The 21,224-nt window shown below is 38.3% G+C and overlaps 1 protein-coding gene across 1 annotated transcript; it reads right to left on the bottom strand.

Annotated features, from left to right (window-relative positions):
- Nucleotides 1-428: 428 nt before the first annotated feature.
- Nucleotides 429-2,961, bottom strand: LOC104246328 (subtilisin-like protease SBT3). Its single transcript, XM_009802137.2, has one exon. The coding sequence runs from the start codon at nt 2,819-2,821 to the stop codon at nt 527-529; it is 2,295 nt and encodes a 764-aa protein (XP_009800439.1). The 5' UTR covers nt 2,822-2,961; the 3' UTR covers nt 429-526.
- Between the last annotated feature and the right edge of the window lie 18,263 nt (nt 2,962-21,224).

The following is a 21,224-nucleotide window of genomic DNA, read 5'->3' on the forward strand; positions in this document are numbered from 1 at the left end:
CCTTTTCATGTCACAGACCAAAACACTATTTATTCATGTTTGGCTTGACAGCAAAAAGAGCCTTATCTTCTAATCCATATTGTTTTATTGTGATTGAAACACACATGGATTCTGTCCTGATGCATGAATTACTGTTTTCTTGGTTATCAGAAAACAGAAGAGTGTCTTTTTTAATGTCTGATTAGTTTCTGTAGAGGATGAAAAGACGTTCTCTATTATTTCTTGTAGAATGCATGATTAATTTATCATTTCCTTAATTCTTAAACAACAGATACGTGAATTATTTCCAACCTGTCTTGTCTTGGATAAAGATTGCCCCCCTAATAATTCAATTTTATCTGTTCTGAGTTCAAAATTAATCTACTTCTGTTGTGACATTGAGAAAAGGAATCATTTGAATTTTCTTTATGCATCAATCAGCAAGTTAGTTTTAACTAACTGAAAAGAATTTTTTTTGATTTTACTACACAATTATTCATTACTGTATCACATTTTCAGAATACAGGACTTATAATCAGTTCTGTCCTCACAGAGGATCCACTCTTATGGTAGTTGCGACAATGGGACTTTTTACGACATATTTACCGCTAGTTTCCACCCAGCTCAAAGAACCATAAACAAGATAATTATCAACCAGCAATGGACCTTCTATCCTTAGCTTGTAGCTTTGCTTTTCATACTTCTCTTTGAAAACCAACTTGTCAGGTGCAACGCTAACTTTATATTCATCCATTGAGGTCAATTTGGCTGTATATACAGACATACCTTCTCCTACATTAGTCACTGTCCTCTGGAATTCTTGTATCCTTTTAGGGTCTGACTTGCTGCTGTTATAATTGAAATAGCCTATGAATGATGGATAGTTTAAGTCCAATGATGGGTTGGAACAGGAATAAGCAGAGGACCTTGTAATGGATTTTATCTGTTGAGATGTAAAATTTAGAGCACAGAGTAGATTGTTATAGTCCTGTGATGTAATGTCATAGATAAGTCCAGGGTCTAGCGCCTTATTTGGATTGATATGGCCAGCTCCCATGGCTAGGGGACTGGCAGCGTTATTGTTGCGACCGATGTCTCGGATGGGCATTTGCGTGTTGTCCACCGCGTCGGCTGTGGTCATCATGGCCGACCGGATGGCAGCAGGGCTCCATTTGGGGTGTGCTCCTTTCAGAAGTGCTGCTACACCAGCTGCATGAGGGCATGACATTGACGTACCGGATATGATGTTGAAGTTACTGAAAAGCTCTCCCGAGCGAATTTGAGTTGCCGGTGATTTTTGAGGCCACGAGGCTAATATTAAGGCTCCAGGAGCCATCAGGTCAGGTTTGAGGATAAAAGGGCAGCTTTCTGATGGTCCCCTTGAGCTATAGCTAGCAACTTTTGGTGCTGGTTTAGCACCAAGATGTGTCACTTGAAATTCAAGTCTTGCTTTTGGTGAATGACTATTCTTGATGTACTCCAAAACTTTATCACCATCTTGAAAGTTCAAAAACACAGCCGGGAATTCGCTTTGGAGGTAGAATTCCAAGTCAGTGTAATTTGTTATGAAGATGCCACCAGCAACTTTTGTGTTTTTTACATTGTACACTTGGTCACTTATTGATCCGTTCGTGTCATAGCAGACTGCGATTTTGTGTGCATTTTTCTCCAGTTCCTTCTCCTCTAGGCATGTCTTGAGAAAAACGATGGAGCTTTCGCTTGAACTGAAATTCCCGGGGTAGAGAGATAAACCAGTGACTGAAACTCCATTACCTAGAGTTAGTGTCCCGATAAATTCGCGATCAACTGTGCCAGCAGCAACAGTTAGAACCCAAGGTGTTCCGTTGTGCAAAGCCTGATCGTCAAGCCCTTCATTTCCTGCTGAAGTGGAAACAAATATACCTTTCTCCATTGCTGCAAATGTGGCAATAGCTACCGGATCATCATATAACGCACGACCATCTATGCCTAATGACAAGGATATTATATCCACTCCATCCTCAATTGCCTGATCAATTGCAGCCAGAATATCAGATAACACTGTACCTTCCTCCCACAAAGCCTTGTACATTGCCACATGAGCCTTTGGTGCCATCCCTGTAGCAGCACCAGGGGCATAACCAAAATAAGATACAGATTCTACATGACTTCCTACAGCTGTAGAAGATGTGTGAGTTCCATGCCCGTCTGTGTCACGAGCAGAATTCATCGAGATGGTAATATTCGGATTATTGGCAATTAGGCCTTTGTTGAAGTAACGCGCTCCAATGAGTTTCTTGTTGCATAAAGAGGAATTAAATTGAGTTCCACTTTCGCATTCTCCTTTCCATCTTGATGGAACTTCAGTCATCCCATTATCATTATAGCTTTTACTCTCTGGCCAAATCCCTGTGTCAACTAAGCCAACTATAACATCTTTGCCATAGTCTGACTTTGGCCATGCACCAGAATTGGAATTTAGGCCAAGGAATTGAGACGTGTGCGTTGTGTCAATTTTAACTGTCATGTCCTTAGTTGAAGAAAGATAGCCTGGAGAATTTTTGACAACTTCTAGTTCAGAAGGAGAAAGACTTGCACTAAAACCATGAATGGCATTAGTGTAAGCATATACTAGTTTTGTTGAGGAAAAGGAATTTCTATTACTTGCAGTTCCAAGATTTGAACTATCTGATACAGAAGCAAGAGTGGTCAGGTACCAATTCTGATGGCTAGAGAAAGCTTTAGGCATGGCTGATAAGTCCATATGGATGATATAAGTTTCTGACTGAGCCATAGTTAATGGATTTAGAGTAAGTAATAAGATAGTAAGGAACAAGAAATACAAGGTAATACAATTGGCCATATTGTTGAGCAATGAATGGAAAAAGGGATAATTTCTATAACATAAGCTAATTTACTTATAGAGAGAAGTGAAAGGAATGAGAAGCCAAAAGTATTCCCTGTCTTCCTTCCAGTAATTCCACTTCCAATTAAAAGAAAGCTTGCAATAATTCCATTTCTGCTTCACTATAAAAGGAGCTGTCTTTGCCATTGGCCACATCTATCATTTCAAAGTTGCTTTAGTTGTAGTAAGTTTTAATTATTCATCATAATTAATCAGAATGGTTAACAATTTGTGTATGATATGAGTACGATTTTAACTTCTATACACAAAGGAATTATTTATTATCTAAAGGATAACTATAAATAAACAATCCGTAATAAGCGTAAATATGGCAAGTTACCTGTTACTACGTGTTAAATGTTACGCGACGCCTTCCTGAGATTCCTTGGAAGGGCGATGTAAGGCTACGCAACTGATGTCAGTTCAGTCACTATCCGCCAACTGAGGTCCCCTCCGTACGCTAGAGGAGATTGTCAGTGTCGTACGGAAAACCAATGTCAAGAGCAATTGAGAGAACAGAAATGAGAATTGAGAATAAAAGAAAGCTTGATTGTATTACTACAGAAAAGCAACACGGTGTCGAGGGGGAGAGACACCAGTACAGAGAATTGTTTGCTTTCTAGAAAGTTTGATTGCATGATCCCCTTAATAATGCTTAAAAAAAATAAACTAAAAGTTACAAGACTAGACTTAATTAAGTTAAGGAAACATAATGGAAGTACTCTATATTTACAATGAAAAGGACTTAGTTTTCTACAATGCAGAAACAGGTCCGTTGTCAGCAATATTGTCTTTGGCATCACGGTCTGCGCGCGGCGCTGTTGGCATTTGTCTGCGGATGAGCGCTGGCGAGGAATATCGGTGGGGCGACGGAGGCACATGAGCGCTTGTCACTTGGTGCAGCCAAGATCATGGGGTCGTCCGTGACGCTAAGCGCTGAGAGGCTTGCTAGAACGCTACGGGGCGCGCCCAAAGGGTCATGGGGCATGGCTGAAAAGCCCCATGACATAAAATACGCAAAAAATTCATAAGTACTAGTAATAAACTTCTTGCCCTCAATCATGGTACCAAAGATGGAGACAGGAGTGTATCCATCATACGTAAAGCATTAGCCACTAAAATTGACTTCTAAATTAATAGATAAAAGTAGCAGCCCAGTATATTCAGTGGTCCACATACTTAAGCTGACGATCTAGATGACAAAGGAGGACCAACCAAAATGGATTGTCAATGTTGTCATCTAAGTCTCAGGACAGTGGACATACATATATTTTATGCTTTTAAGTCTCGACTTATACATAATTCATATTTAATTTCATGCTCAACTCCAGCACTTAAAAATTGATTTCAGCCCTCTGTGCTTAAAAACTACTTTATTCAGCTGAGACAAACAATCTTTTTATATCGCATTCTTCCTTTGATGATTCTTTTCACATTTGGAGAGTGACATCAGGATTCTTGCAATGGGAAAAAGGAAAAAGAGAATGAAGGGGGAATTATGGCTCTGATTGACATAATAGGAGCGTTAATCATGAGAAACATTGCATACATGCTAATAATTTTTTATAAATAGAAATAATTAGAAACCACCCATGTGTTAGCTAAATAGAAGTCAGTGTCAATTTTTACGGGCAAAAAAACATTTGGTACAACCAGACATTTATCTTGCAAAAAGTTTCCACAAGTAACATTGATTTCTGATATTTAAGAAGACTTCAAGTCAAGCTGTCATAAAAGCAGCTAGCGAACAAGAAAAGTTGAGGGTTTTTTTACTTTTAGTCCGCGCCAAAAATTATTTATATTTGGTAGTCAAAAAGATGTATAAAATTGTATAATTTTTGTATATAACATACAAAATTTATATATATACAAAAAATATATATTTTTTCGGCTATTATTTTAAAAGTGGCTATACAATATCATCCCAAAAGTTTAACTTTATAGAAAATTCTTGGAGAATATTATTTAAACATGATAAAGGGAATATTATTTGGTCCTGAGTCATTTTCTATCAGTATGGAAAGAAGAAGAACTTGCAATAAGTTTTTAGCAGTAGCATGAATTTTAATATCTAAGAAGACTTGAAGTCAAGCATGTCCATAAATGCAGAAAAGCAAGGAAAGCTTCAACTTGTTCTTGTATTTATATCTTAAGTCAAGCATTACTCATTTTTGTTTCAATTGCCAAATTCAATTTCTAATAAATGTTTTTTGAGAAAAGTATTTTTTTTGCTTGTTAACCAAACACGAGAAAAAGAATTATTTTCCCAAAATCATTTTACCATCGTACCGAACTCTCCTAAGAAAAATAACGCCCACTATGTTTGAGTCCGGAACCAAAATGTGGTTCTTTTGGACTCAAAGTACACAAATAGGTGGTAAAAAAAATTATATTTTTATATATAGCGCCACAATATCCGGCGCTATACAGTAACAGTAACGGCACCGTTAATGTATAGTGCCAGGTATTGTGGCGCTATACTGTAAAATCAGACACGCCCAGGTATAGCGCCACAATACCTGGCGCTATACATACATCATTAATGTATAGCGCCAGGTACAGTGGCACTATACATACATCATTAATGTATAGCGCCAGGTATAGTGGCGCTATACATACATATTTTATATCCCCTCCGTCTTCTTCGTCGATTCATTCTCCATTATTTTAACTCCCCTCTCTTTTTGGTCCCCCACCCCATACCCGTTTCTGCCCTTATTTAAAAAAAAAAAAAATTGGGTCCCCCCGACACATAAAACTCGAAGAACGTAGGTCCCACATTCGAGTAGAGCTTCGTGTTATTGTTGATTTACACTTCCGGAGTCAAAACTTCAATCTTTTTGCTTTCCGAAAATTCTAAATCGAGGTATTTCGATTTATTTTAAGTTGAAACATTTATAATAATGAATACTATTTGATTTGTATGTGTTCTATTTCGGTTTGTGTTTTTTTTTCGAAACTAGCATGTTAAATTTATCCGGATTTAATATTAGTGTTTTCTAAAAAAATATAAATTAGTAAAATAAATTTGTCTGCTAATATCCTGATTTATATATATGTATTTTCATGCCGTTTTGTATTTTATTTGCAATTAAATTTATTTGTTGTTTATGGTTAGTTTAGATTATTTTTTAGTGTAGTAAAATCTAGACCTTTTTAGCGTAGTAAAACGTAGACCCTTATAGCGTAGTAAAATTTAGAGCCTTGTAGCATAGTAATGTGTAGTATTTTAGCTTAGAATTCCTTTTGTTTAAGTATCTTATACTGGTTGTTGAAAATGCAAACTTTGTACAATTAAGCTAATAATTGTATAAAAATCCATATATATATATATATATATATATATATATATATATATATATATATATATATAATTTGTACAATTAAGTTATTAAAAAATATGAATTTAAATTATAATAAAAACACATAATTATTAATGATAGTTTGGTGTCACTGGTCCTCAAAATATCGAGCCCTGAACCCATATATATATATATATATATAATATATATATATATACAATTAAGTTATTAAAAAATATGAATTTAAATTATAATAAAAACACATAATTATATATATATATATATATATATATATATATATATATATATATATATAATTTGTACAATTAAGTTATTAAAAAATATGAATTTAAATTATAATAAAAACACATAATTATTAATGATAGTTTGGTGTCACTGGTCCTCAAAAAAATATGAATTTAAATTATAATAAAAACACATATTTATTAATGATAGTTTGGTGTCACTGGTCCTCAAAATATCGAGCCCTGAACCCATATATATATATATAATTTGTACAATTAAGTTATTAAAAAATATGAATTTACAGTTGACGACATGGACGCGACTATACATCCCGGCCCTCGGACGTTGGATCTATTAGCCCTGCAGCCCCAGCATATATCCGAGTATATATGGGATGGACAGTTGCTTACGCAGACTTTCCGGGCTAGGAGAGTGGATCTATTCTATTGTGGGAGTTTTTGAGTCCTCCCCGCGTTCTACATCGCCGCGTGGTCCATTACCTGGAGGAGATGGGATTATATAGGATTATTAGGATTGGCCGGATACAGCTCGACTATGCTTTGATCACGGCCTTGATTGAGCGGTGGTGACCGGAGACGCACACTTTTTATTTGCCCACCGGCGAGGCCACCATCACACTCCAGGACGCTGAGATTTTATATAGCCTGTCCGCTGATGGCTTTCCAGTTTTACTGCCTGCGACCATGAGATATTATTCGCGGCAGGCATATTGGGATATGCTACACATGCTCACGGGTTTCATGCCGGAGGACGAGGAGGTAGTGTCTGGGTCCAGTCGTATACAATTGGTCCCCATTAGAGACCACCTGGTGCAGATCCACCATACTATCACCGACGAGTCAGCGGAGGTGGATGTACAGCGATATACGAGGCTGCTGTTGCTCCTTCTATTTGGGGGGTCTTGTTCCCGAACACTTCGGGGAACCTAGTAAGCCTCCGTTTTCTGCATCATATTGCCCGGTTCGAGGATACAGCCATCTACAGCTGGGGTGGTGCTGTCATCTCATATCTGTACAGGCAGATGTGTCGGGCTTGCATCAGCACACACAGAGACGTTTGTGGTTTTCTGCCGCTTCTACAGGTGACAACATATTCAAATAATATGTCCATTAGTTACAACTCTACCTAGTTGTAGTTAATCGTATACTTTATGCCAACTTTGTATGTTAGGTTTGGGTCTGGGAGCGATTTTTGCAGTTTCAGCCACCTCTTCCACAGCTACCGGCTAATGTAGAAATTTCGCAACTCCCTCTAGCCTGTAGGTGGGTTATGCGTCGTACTCTTGCACGAGAGTATGATGCTCATCATAATCTCCCCCTCTGCAGGGATGTGTTGGATTTGCTAGAGGATGCACAGGTGAATATCTAACTAAACTTACCTGTTATAGATTAACCTAGTGTTGCGCGTACTAACTTTTTATGTTCTTATTTGATAGTTCATCTAGACGTCGTATAGCGATGAGGTGATAGGTGCCCTGCCAGCGTATTGCACGTTCGGCCGACATATTTGGAGGGCTGCTGTCCCGCTCATATGCCTCGATATTGTTGAGCATCATGCCTCCGAGCGGGTATTTCGTCAGTTTGGCCTGCCGCAGCCTATACCAACTCCGCCTGCATGGCATGCTTTACATTATGAGAGAGATGATCGGTCCAGGGCGGACGACACATTTATGGCATGGCTTAACGAGCAGTTGGGTACTTGGGACAGGCGAGGGGACTTGACCCCACCTCCGCAGCACTTTCCTATTCAACGTTATATGGCATGGTACCGCATTGTTTCCCAACTTTTTATCGGTAATCCAGTTCATCAGGCACACGGTCGGTACGTCCCATACGCCGGGAGACACGAGGCCCTGGTATGTTTTCTGTTATTATTAATTATATACCTGTAATTTAGTGCCAAATATGTAGTTTATATTTTTTACTTTGTGCAGGCGATTGGATTGCATACCGTCTATCATATGGGGCAGCAGATGCAATGTTATGTCCACGATCTTGTGGCCATGCAGGAGTATAGTCGTCAATTCATGGATGTAACTGCCCAGACACTGCAGCGAGCCCGATCGGATCAGCGTTTGGCACACGAGGCTGATTATATGGACCTAGCGCAATACCATCGAGGTCGTGGCATCCCACGAACTGGTGGTGCCCGACGAGCTGGTGGTGCCGGACGACGTGGTCGTGGGCGGAGAGGAGGTGGTCCCCAGCAAGGGGGCGTTGAGGGCGAAAGCAATAGTATTATTGCAGACTTGAGGGCGAAACTTAAGGAGGTGGGAGAAGATAAAGGGAAAATGCAATGGAATTGTGAAGCACAAAAGGAACGTAAAAAAAATATAAACTGGAACTTGCGGAGGTGAAGGCGAAACTGAAAGAGGTAGAAGAAGAAAAAAAACAACTGGAAGAACGATTTAAGTGGTTGGAGCGGAGAATAAATAGCAACCGGGACTAAACATTGCCATGTATGTGTTTAGTGTATTTTTCATATTTCATGTATTTTGATTATGTTGGCCTGCTATGTTTGTGTTTGTGCTTGTGTTTGTGCTGTAGTAATATTTTCCTTGTTTGTTGTACTAAATTTTATTTTAATTGAAGCAGAAGTTAAGTTTAAGTGCTTGTGTTGTACTAAATTTTATTTTAATTGAAGTTGAAGTTAAGTTTAATTGCTTATGTTGTACTAAATTTTATTTTAATTGAAGTGAAAGTTAAGTTTAAGTGCTTGTGTTGTTCTAAATTTTATTTTATGAAACTATCAAACGAATGGAGAACTAAAAAAAGTAATGGGCATATTCGATTAAATATTGTTGTTAATGTATACAAAAATATTGTTTACACTATGTCAATGTGTCCCGCATCCGGTGTGTCTCAATGCAGCCGCTGGCCTGAGGCGCATCCCCTCCCGCCCGGGTACGCTATCAGGATCATCATCATCAAATCGTCTCCTTATAGCCGGATGCGGCGCAGGATGACATGTATCAGTGGTGCTGTCAGCTCCAATAGAAGGCTACGTAATAATATGAAACTTAGTATAGAAAACTACATAAAAATTCACAACAATTTATATTGTCTTACCATCATCGTGTCTAGATCTTGAATGTAGTCATCTGTCGCTGCATCGTATGAAGCCTTAAAAAGGAAATTAATAAAGTTAAAGAAAATAAATAAGTTATAGTTAAAACAAATTCAAATTCAATACTAATAAATTCATACATGCGCATGTGATGTGGAGCCATAACTCAGTCGGCTCCCACTATAAAAATCTCAGGTCGGTTGATCCTGAACAGTGGTGGACGGGCCTGGGAAGTATCTTCCCCAATCCACTCCTTGAATATCCGAGCCCGTGATCAATAATTGACCCGATGGGGTCACCTGCGATGGCACTGGAGCGTGATAAATTCCAAGGCTATAAGACGGCATGTCCGTCTCATGCATGCCACCTGCCATATCAGCAACAACATCATCAGCAGGAGCCTCAATGCCCACTTGCTGGGGACCACCTCCTCTTCGCCCACGACCACATCGTCCGGCACCACCAGCTCGTGGGATGCCACGACCTCGATGGTATTGCGCTGGCTCCATATAATCAGTCTCGTATGCCAAACGCTGATCCGATCGGGCTCGCTGCAGTGTCTAGGCAGCCACATCCATGAATCGACAACTATACTCCTGCATGGCCACAGGATCGTGGACATAACCCTGCATCTGCTTCCCCATATGATAGACGGTATGCAATCCAATCGCCTGCACAAAGTAAAAAATATAAACTACATATTTGGCACTAAATTACAGGTATATAATTAATAATAACAAAAAACATACTAGGGCCTCGTGTCTCCCGGCGTATGGGACGTACCGACCGTGTACCTGATGAACTGGGTTCCCGATAAAAAGTCGGGAAACAGTGCGGTACCATGCCATATAACGTTGAATAGGAAAGTGCTGCGGAGGTGGGGTCAAGTCCCCTCGCCTGTCCCAAGTACCCAACTGCTCATTAAGCCATGCCATAAATGTGTCGTCCGCCCTAGACCGATCATCCCTTTCATAATGTAAAGCATGCCATGCAGGTGGAGTCGCTATATAGGCTGCGGCAGGCCAAACTTACGAAATACCGTCTCGGAGGCATGATGCTCGACAATATCGAGGCATATAAGCGGGACAGAAGCCCTCCAAATATGTCGGCCGAACGTGCAATACGCTGGCAGGGTACCTATCACCTCATCGCAATACGACGTCCAGATGAACTATCAAATAAGAACACAAAAAGTTAGTACGCGCAACACTAAGTTAATCTATAACAGGTAAGTTTAGTTAGATATTCACATGTGCGTCCTCTAGCAAATCCAACACATCCCTGCAGAGGGGGAGATTATGATGGGCATCATACTTTCGTGCAAGAGTACAACGCATAACCCACCTACAGGCTAGAGGGAGTTGCGGAATTTCTACATTAGCCGGTAGTTGTGGAAGAGGTGGCTGAAACTGCAGAAATCGCTCCCAGGCCCAAACCTAACATACAAATTTGGCGTAAAGTATACGATTAACTACAACTAGGTAGAATTGTAACTAATGGACATATTATTTGAATATATTGTCACCTGTAGAAGCGGCAGAAAGCCAGAAACGTCTCTCTGTGTGCCGATGCAAGTCCGGCACATCTGCCTGTACAGATATGAGATGACAACACCACCCTAGCTGTAGATGGTTGTATCCTCGAACCGAGCAATATGATGCAGAAAATGGAGGCTCACTAGGTTCCCCGAAGTGTTCGGGAACAAGACCCTCCCAAATAGAAGGAGCAACAACAGCCTCGTATATCGCTGTACATCCACCTCCGCTGACTCGTCGGTGATAGTATGGTGGATCTGCATTAGGTGGTCTCTAATGGGGACCAACTGTATACGACTGGACTCAGACGCTACCTCCTCGTCCTCCCGCATGAAACCCGTGAGCATGTGCAGCATATCCCAATATGCCTGCCGCGAATAATATCTCATGGTCGCAGGCAGTAAAACTGACAAGCCATCAGCGGACAGGCCATATAAAATCTCAGCATCCTGGAGTGTGATGGTGGCCTCGCCGATGGACAAATGGAAAGTGTACGTCTTCGGTCGCCACCGCTCAATCAAGGCCGTGATCAAAGCATAGTCGAGCAGTATCCGGCCAATCCTAATAATCCTATATAATCCCATCTCCTCCAGGTAATGGACCACGCGGGGATGTAGAACGCGGGGAGGACTCAAAAACTCCCACAATATATCCACTCTCCTAGCCCGGAAAGTCTGCGTAAGCAACTGTCCGTCCCATATATACTTGGATATATGCTGGGGCTGTAGGGCTAATAGATCCAACGTCCGAGGGCCGGGATGTATAGTCGCGTCCATGTCGTCAACTGTAAATTCATATTTTTTAATAACTTAATTGTACAAATTATATATATATATATATGGGTTTCAGGGCTCGATATTTTGAGGAGCAGTGACACCAAACTATCATTAATAATTATGTGTTTTTATTATAATTTAAATTCATATTTTTTAATAACTTAATTGTACAAATTATATATATATAATTATGTGTTTTTATTATAATTTAAATTCATATTTTTTAATAACTTAATTGTACAAATTATATATATATATATATATATAATTATGTGTTTTTATTATATTTTAAATTCATATTTTTTAACAACTTAATTTTACAAATTGTCACACCTCCTTTTTCAGCCCCGCGAGGAGTGAAGGAGTTTTTCCAATTAAAGGACAATCGAAACGGGATTTGTTTATTTATTTCAGAGTCGCCACTGGGGAGATTTATGGTGTTCCAAGTCACCGGTTGAATCCCGAATCGAGGAAAGAATGACTCTGTTTAACAGTCCGCGAATCAGAAATCCGGATAAGGAATTCTGTTAACCTGAGAGAAGGTGTTAGGCATTCCCGGATTCCGTGGTTCTAGCACGGTCGCTCAACTATTATATTTGGCTTATTTATCTGATTTTTTTTAACAATTAAGGACTTATATGCAAATTTAACTTTGACCCGCTTTTATCATTATTGTTATTATTATTATTTTATACAAGAATTGCAACGTCGTGAAAACGCATTTCGAATCACGTCACAACCAGTGTACACGTGATTTGTTGACGCATTTTGACTCCGCCCAGATTGGGATTTGGGTTACATAAATGCACACCCATATTTAAGAAAATACCCTTATTAAATACGCGCCTAAAGACTACGCGTTGTTATACTTTTAGGTAGAACCGTGAAATTTACTAAACGGCCCATCCCGGAATCTAAGTATTTTTTTTAAAATAAATAAATAAATAAATAAGATTGGAGGACCCTGCAAATTTTTGTATTGTTTACATTTATTTATTTTTAGCGAAATCCTCCCTTATTTTATGAATATCTTTTAATGACTACATTTTATTATTACTAAGTTTGTCTATAAATATAAAATCAATCTCTACATACTTAAAAATAACATATTAAATACTAGTTTAAAACAAATATTAACGGAAAGTAATATTACTAAAATTATAATTATAAATACAATATGGAATTGTCAAATAATTTGTTTTTTAAAAAAGAAACTAATTATCCCATAACCGGATTAAAATCATATTGTTAGATGACTTGAGCTATTGCAATTAATTATTTACAAATACTGAAAATTAGAAACAATCTTGATTACTAATCCGTATTTCTAAAATTTAATTAATTTAACCTTAACTAACCTTGTTTTAATTCAAATCATGTCCTAATACTTGATTCGCAAAATTAATTTAAATTCATGTTTTAACTAAATTTAGTTACATGATTTCGATTAACTTAATGTTGGCGATACTAAAACCCTTATGAATAGTGAACTTAATTAGTTTTTGCCAAACTAATTTAATAAAGTCATTTTTACGTTATTTTCTTCTCATTTTAATTATTAGACAGTTTAATCAGTAATAAACATGCTTAAATATATACTACCTAATAATCAGGTTAAAGCAAGACATTATTTAATACATCGCTACAATATATCTAGTTATGCAAAACGACGGCGATTTACAGAATAATAATATATGAAATAACATAAATACAATTTAAAAAAAAACAAAAAAAAAACTAAATTAGAAATTTAACATTCCATTCTTCATTTCAGCTTACAAAATGCCAAAATTACAGTTGTGTACCTGGTATTGCCAATATAAGAAGAAGAAAGTCAGCAACGTAGTACGTAACACAGCAACAACAATAATAACCAGCAATCCAGTCAACAAAAATCCCAGTGACAGATTTGAAAATCAAGATAAAAATTCAGAAACACCGACAACAAACAACGGACAGAAGCCAAGAGAATCTTTTCAGATTTGAAAAACTAATTAATATTTAACCCTTAATTTCTGAACCCGTATATCAAAATATTTATCAGGTGTATACTACTCTTTCTTTTAATTTCCAGCTTTTTTTGTATATTTTTTTTCTTTTTTGAAAGTCTTAATATTTTTTCGGAATTTTTCTTTCTTTCTCTTCAATCTTCAGCCCTTTTTTTTCTCTCTCTCTCTTCCTTTATAATCTTATCAAGTCATCCTATTTATCCCCATCTTTCAGCATTTTTTAAACATAAAACTCACTATCTTCCCACTCATCCCCCTTTTAATCCCACTACTTAATATTTTGTCCCCCACTACATTAAACAAATACCACATTATATCTTGTCCCCCATGCTTATATTAAACAATTGCATTATTCCCCACCATTATATCTTGTCCCCCATTATTGATTATTTTAATATTATTTTAATCCTAATTGACAGAGCACTCAAAATAAATAATTGTTCAGAATTTTAATTCCAAAAATACCCCTCTGACCTTACTGAAATTAACATTTTACCCCTGAACGTACTGCAAATTACCAAACTACCCCCATCAGCTATAACCAATTCACCTAATCAATTTCAACCAAAATACAGCAAATATGACCAATTTCTAAACAATTTTCAACAACAAATTCAAACTAAATGATGAACAACCAAGAAACAACTAAAATTATTTTGATTGAACAATATTTTTTAACAACAAACAAACCTACTTTCAGATTCAACAACAACAACAACAAACTAGTATATTCAAATTTCTAAATTCAATAATCATTTGAACTTAAAATTAAATCTAACAACATTACAACCAACAATTTCTATATTAAACTAAACAAGATCATGAAACAAACTGAAGAAATAATCATAAATGATAAACAACAAACAAGAAAATCAAACTTATGCTAATTTCGGATTCAAGAACAATCAAACAAAGTATGGACATAAATGAAAAGATTCAACAACAATAACAAGCAAGTTTTATTCAAATTCGAATTAAACTCGAATTAAGCTTAAACAAAACAAATAAACATATTCAAATCACTAAACTTCAAATAATCAATTGATCTTTTTAAATTAAATCCAACAAAATTATAACAAAGATACATTGAATCAAAAAATTAAAAACCAAAACATAACTTCACATTAAATCACTGAATTAAAAACGAACTTCAAACAAAAAAATGAACACGAATTAAATCTAAATTACACAACAAAGAACGGATTCAAGCGATTAAACTAACACTCTATATTAAAACTAAATCCCTTTAAATTAATAAAAACAAACTGAAAAAATAATTAATTGAATCTTCAACTTAAATATAACAACATTATAATTAAACTAATCAATTTCTACCTAAAAATAAACAAGAAAAATGAATGAAACAAACTGAAGAAAGATAAAATAAAAAAAACGATAAACACGAATTGGTTAAACCAACTAACCGGATCGGAACGATGACGAACTCGAACGTAAACAAACCTGCCCGGAAACAATTATCGCACCAAATCACTCGAATCTGCCTGGACGAACGACTGCTCCAATCAATTTGATGTTCGAAGAATAATACAAATGAGCACTGAAACAAACTCTCCAAACCCCGAACATTCAAACGAACACCCACTAATTTGTCACCTTCCACTCATTTGAATTTTATCACTTCGAAACTCAAATCGAAATCAAAGAAAATCAACAGAGATGGTGCGACAATTCTATCCAGAACTTCCTCTCGATGCTAAGGTGCAATGATGTTGGAGCTGGGCGTAGCAGAAGCAGCAGAAACGACGGGATGGTCGTGAGGCGTGACTGCGTGTCGCCGGCGATGGTGAAGGTTGTTGGTACGTCGTTCTTGGCTTCGACGACGAGGCAGGGTTGTTTGCTCGATGATGGGGTGTTTGGCGATAACAGAAGCTGGACGAAGCAGCAATAGCAACGCTGCTCAACTGGTGGCAGCGATGGAGACGACGATGCTCATTTGGACGTGTCGACGAGCTGTGGTCGTAGAAGGTGGTGGTGGAGGGCAGTCCATGGACGAGCTTGAGCTCGCCATGGAGAAGACAAAGCAGCAAGGGGCAGCCATGGGAGCTTGACCTCGAGGGTATCGTTCATGGCGAAGCTTCGAGGGTGGTCGTCCATGGCTGGTCGTTCAACTGAGGAAGACGGACGACGGGGCTGGTAAAGGCGATGGTGGCTTGGTCGTAGAAGATGCCACTGGTTTGGGGGCGATGGGGAGGGCAGCCATGGGAGTGTAGTTTGGAAGCTTGAAGAAGGAGAGCAAGAGAGGGGGCGGGTGGGGTTTTTTCAACAGTGAATATTTTTAGGGTTTTGTTTTTTAAATGAAAGATAGGGAAATAGGGGTGTTGGGTCTTTGGGGTTATGGACTGGGTCGACCCGGTTTGAAATGGACCGGGTCGTAGGGGAAGGTTGGGTATATTTGGGCCTGTGGTTCAAAATTGAAGAAGAGGCCTAATTCCGATTTTCTTTATTTTTTTCTCTTTTCTTTTACTTCCTAGTTAATAAAACTAAAATTCTAAATTAAATTATAAACTAAATTATCTTATTAAAAAATTACTAATTAACTCTAAAAACAATTATCGCACATTTAAATAGCAATTAACAATAAAATCGCACAATTTAGACGTTAAATGCTAAAACTGCAACGTACATTATTTTTTATGATTTTTTCATTTTGTAAAACAAATTTGATTAAATATAAAATGCAAACGCGACATATTTTATATTTTTATTAATTTAAACAAATAAACATGCACAGACAAAAAAATACAAATAATTATCCAAAAATGCCATGAAAATTCAAAAATCGCACACAAAGGAAAATCGTTTTATTTTGAATTTTTTTTGGAGTGATTCTCATATAGGGCAAAAATCACGTGCTCACAGCTGCCCCTCTTTGTCCGAAAACACGAAGGGTTTTCGTGCAAAGATAAAGTGAGCGGATACGAGCAATTTTTGCCCGTTCGAGTACTCCGTGTGAAGCATTTTTTGAAAGCTCTGACCGAACCTCTACTTCAAAGGTTTCCTACATATCCCTGGCTAAAAGGGAATCAGGTCAATGTAGTTCGGGAAGTTTTGGTAGTTGGGACTACCATGGGACTGCGATGTTACTGTTGTTGCATACTGTTATTACTGTTTGCCGACCTCCTTATTACACCATGCTAAAAGAAAACAAGAAGCTAGACTTAAACTAGGAATTTAAAAAAAAATCTTATCTATCTACGACTTGTTCTTGTTGCTTTGCTTTCTTGTTGGCTTGTGTTTCCTCTGGTGCCTTTCTTTCGAAAACTGCTGGGGATGACACTGGCCTTTTGCCTTTTTGAACATAAGTTTTATTATTCCGTTCTGTCTGCTGGGGTACTGCTTCCTATATTAAAGCTTGTTATGCTGGGGATCTTTGTTGTACTCTCCCTTATTACTGACTTCTGTTTGATCTTGAAATGTATTCCTCTGTTCTGCAGGCGGGCTCCTGACTTCAACAACTTCCTCAAAATTTTAACACCTCCATTCTCCAGGCGGGCTCCTTACTTCTTCAACTTAAAATATAACGACCTCCGTTCTATAGGCGGGCTCCTGACTTCAATAACTTCTTAAATTTTAACGCCTCCATTCTCCAGGCGGGCTCCTGACTTCTTCAACTTTTTAAATTTTAACACCTACATTCTCCAGGCGGGCTCCTGTCTTCAATAACAACTTAAAATAATTTAGCCTCCATTCTCCAAGCGGGCTCCTGACTTCTCCAACTTTCAAAATAATTCAGCCTCCATTCTCCAGGCGGGCTCCTGACTTCAACAACTTCCTCAAAATTTTAACACCTCCATTCTCAAGGTGGGCTCCTTACTTCTTCAACTTAAAATATAACGACCTCCGTTCTATAGGCGGGCTCCTGACTTCAATAACTTCTTAAATTTTAACGCCTCCATTCTCCAGGCGGGCTCCTGACTTCTTCAACTTCTTGTGTTAACTCCATTATCCAGGCGGGCTCCTGTCTTCAACAACAACTTAAAATAATTTAGCCTCCATTCTCCATGCGGGCTCCTGACTTCTCCAACTTTCAAAATAATTCAGCCTTCATTCTCCAGGCGGGCTCCTGACTTCAACAACTTTCTCAAAATAATTCAGCCTTCATTCTTCAGGCGGGCTCCTGACTTCAACAACTTTCTCAAAATAATTCAGCCTCCATTCTCCAGGCGGGCTCCTGACTTCTCCAACTTTCAAAATAATTCAGCCTCCATTCTCCAGGCGGGCTCCTGACTTCAACAACTTTCTCAAAATAATTCAGCCTCTATTCTCCAGGCGGGCTCCTGACTTCAACAACTTTCTCAAAATAATTCAGCCTCCATTCTTCAGGCGGGCTCCTGACTTGAACAACTTTCTCAAAATAATTCAGCTTCCATTCTCCAGACGGGCTCCTGACTTCTCCAACTTTCAAAATAATTCAGCCTCCATTCTCCAGGCGGGCTCCTGACTTCAACAACTGCTTCCTTCAAAACTGGTGTTTTATTCCTCTGAAAATTGCTGGGGATAACACCGATATTTTATTTCACCAATATGTCATGTTCCTTCTTCAAAGACTATTTCCTTTAAAGCTGGTGCTTTCGCTTCCCTGAAACCTGCCGGGAATAACACTGCTGGGGAATTATCTTCCTCCTTTTAACAATGGTGGAGATGATATTGATTCAAAGGCCATTGCTTTTACAACTTTGGGTTATCTTGTTGCTTCCAAGATTGCTTTTCCTTTAAAACTTGTATCTCCCTTCTTGTATACTGCTAGGGATTTTATTTTCTTCAAAACTTGTGTTATTTTCTCTCTTTCCCAAATGGCTATCTGATTTTTAAGAAAATTTTCGTAATGAGAGAAAATTTTCTGCCCCAGTTTAATAATCCTCTTTGTGACCCTGTCTTCCTGTGGTCAATAATATTTCCTTTCCCTGCTTTAAATCAAAGAAAAATTTGTTAGTTTAAAACGTGGTGAGTGATCATGCCACTTCTGTTGGAGATGGTTTTTCCCTTTTTCTTTTCCCTGCTTTGCTACAAAACTTGTTGGGGATGATATTCCTGCTGGGGATGATTTTTTCTTTTCTCTTCCTTCCCCGCTCTGTGTTGTTCGACTATTGTGGAACCTGGTCGAGAATTTGTCGGAGTTGTTCCCGTATTTCGCACATCTGCTGGGGATCCTCTTGGAATTTGATCCATAACTTCCCTTGGAAATGTGGGCCTCTTAGGATCTAGACCCATTCATCATTTTGGTCTTGCGACAAACTTCTTTTCGCTTTGTCGCCTTATCTTTGGCTTGTCTTTTTCGCATTTTGCCTTGCACCATTTTGGCAACTGGTAGCAAGCTCTGAAAATCCTTTTCAAAAATAAACTGTTGGGGAAATAAAATCTTTTAAACCAAGAAATGAAAGAGTGATAATTTTAAAGATAGAAAAAGAAGTCTTTCTGAACAAACGCTGGGGAAAAAGAAAAGAAAAGAACTTATCTGAATGATATAACCAATACCAACGATCATGTCGTGCATTCCGGATTGATCAACCCAGTCTATTTATATCAATCAATCTTTCGGATGGCCTCATCTCGCTGGGGATAAATAAATACTCAACTTTTGCCAAATGTGAACCTTTTCTGCCAATCTCGCCTTGTCGCCTCATAGTGCCCTTCGAGGGGTTTTCACTAATAAGACTCTCATTTCTCTCCACTCTAGTCGCCTCATAGTGCCTGTGAAGGTTTTCACCGATAAGACTCTCTCATTTTATTTTATTTTTCAGTTGGGGATTGGAGCGTTGTCGATATGACGCTCTTTTTTGGGGATTCTTTCGGCTATCAATTCATTTCCAGTTTATGATCCTCTTCTCTGCTGGGGATCAGAGTGTTGTTCCCGACTTCCACGTGCATGAACTTGGCACTTCTCGGATACTGATCGGGAGGTCTTTTTTGGACATCAATATGGTTTTTTGTGTATGGCTAAAAGGAAAAGGGGTATCAAAAGTTTAAAATAATTTGGAGGGGTGAAATAGTACAACTCTTGGAATCAAACTTTCTTTTCACAACTTCTGCCCCAGTTCTTCTTACTTGGGGATTTTTTATTTTTTGTTGCACTATGACCGAGCCGTGAGGCGCCTACGTATCCTTCTTTGAGGAATCAGGTCAAACGTAGTTCCCAATTCCTTTGTTTTTTTGTGATTTTTCTTTTGCCTTTATTATTGTTTTTCTCTCTTTTTATCTTTATTTTTAATTACTGACTCCAAAAGAGGGATATGAAAGAATAAATAAGGCTCAAAAGGGTAAGCAAAGGTTAAAGTGTTTTGATAGAAGAAAGAATTGCCTCCGTCATTTCATTCTCCGATAAATGCCAAACACAAACAAATTGCAATTACAATCAAAAGAGATCATACATAATATCTCTTAACTGTGTCGGAATTGATAGCCATGTCGACGCATTTCCCTTCGATATCTGTTAAACATAAAGCGCCATTGGACAATACTCTGGTTATAATGAATGGTCCTTGCCAATTCGGGGCGAACTTGCCCTTTGCTTCTGCTTGGTGTAGCAGGATTCGTTTCAACACTTGTTGCCCCACTTCAAATTTTCTGGGGTGCACCCTCTTGTTGTAGGCTCTTGCCATTCTCCTTTGATATAACTGGCCATGATACACAACTGCCAATCTCTTTTCATCAATCAAGTTCAACTGCTCCCAACGAGTTTTGACCCACTCATCATCATTAATCTCAGCCTCAGCGACAATTCGAAGGGATGGAATTTCAACTTCCGCCGGTATTACTGCTTCAGTTCCATATACCAACAAATAAGGGGTTGCACCTACTGAAGTCCGGACGGTAGTGCGATAACCCAACAATGCAAATGGTAATTTTTCATGCCATTGCCTGGATCTTTCTACCATCTTCCTCAGTATCTTCTTGATGTTCTTGTTGGCTGCTTCAACAGCTCCATTTGCCTTGGGACGATATGGTGTGGAATTACGGTGTTTAATCTTAAACTGTTCACATACTTCTCTCATCAAATTGTTGTTAAGATTAGCACCATTGTCCGTGATTATTACTTTTGGGATCCCAAATCTACAAATGATATGGGAATGGACAAAATCCACCACTTCCTTCTTGGTTACTGACTTGAAAGTTTTGGCTTCAACCCACTTAGTAAAATAATCGATGGCCACCAGAATGAACCTGTGACCGTTCGAAGCTGCCGGCTCAATAGGCCCAATGACATCCATTCCCCATGCCACAAATGGCCATGGTGATGACATTGTGTGCAATTCCGTTGGTGGAGAATGAATCAGATCGCCATGTATCTGACACTGATGGCATTTCCGCACGAAATTGATACAATCATGCTCTATAGTGAGCCAATAATACCCTGCTCGAAGAATCTTTTTCGCCAATACATATCC

Source organism: Nicotiana sylvestris, chromosome 10 (assembly GCF_000393655.2).
Source record: "Nicotiana sylvestris chromosome 10, ASM39365v2, whole genome shotgun sequence".
NCBI classification, from domain to species: domain Eukaryota; kingdom Viridiplantae; phylum Streptophyta; class Magnoliopsida; order Solanales; family Solanaceae; genus Nicotiana; species Nicotiana sylvestris.

Bases quoted from the DNA above. Each gene is read 5' to 3' on its own strand.
- LOC104246328 (XM_009802137.2), bottom strand. From the start codon at position 2,821: ATGGCCAATTGTATTACCTTGTATTTCTTGTTCCTTACTATCTTATTA.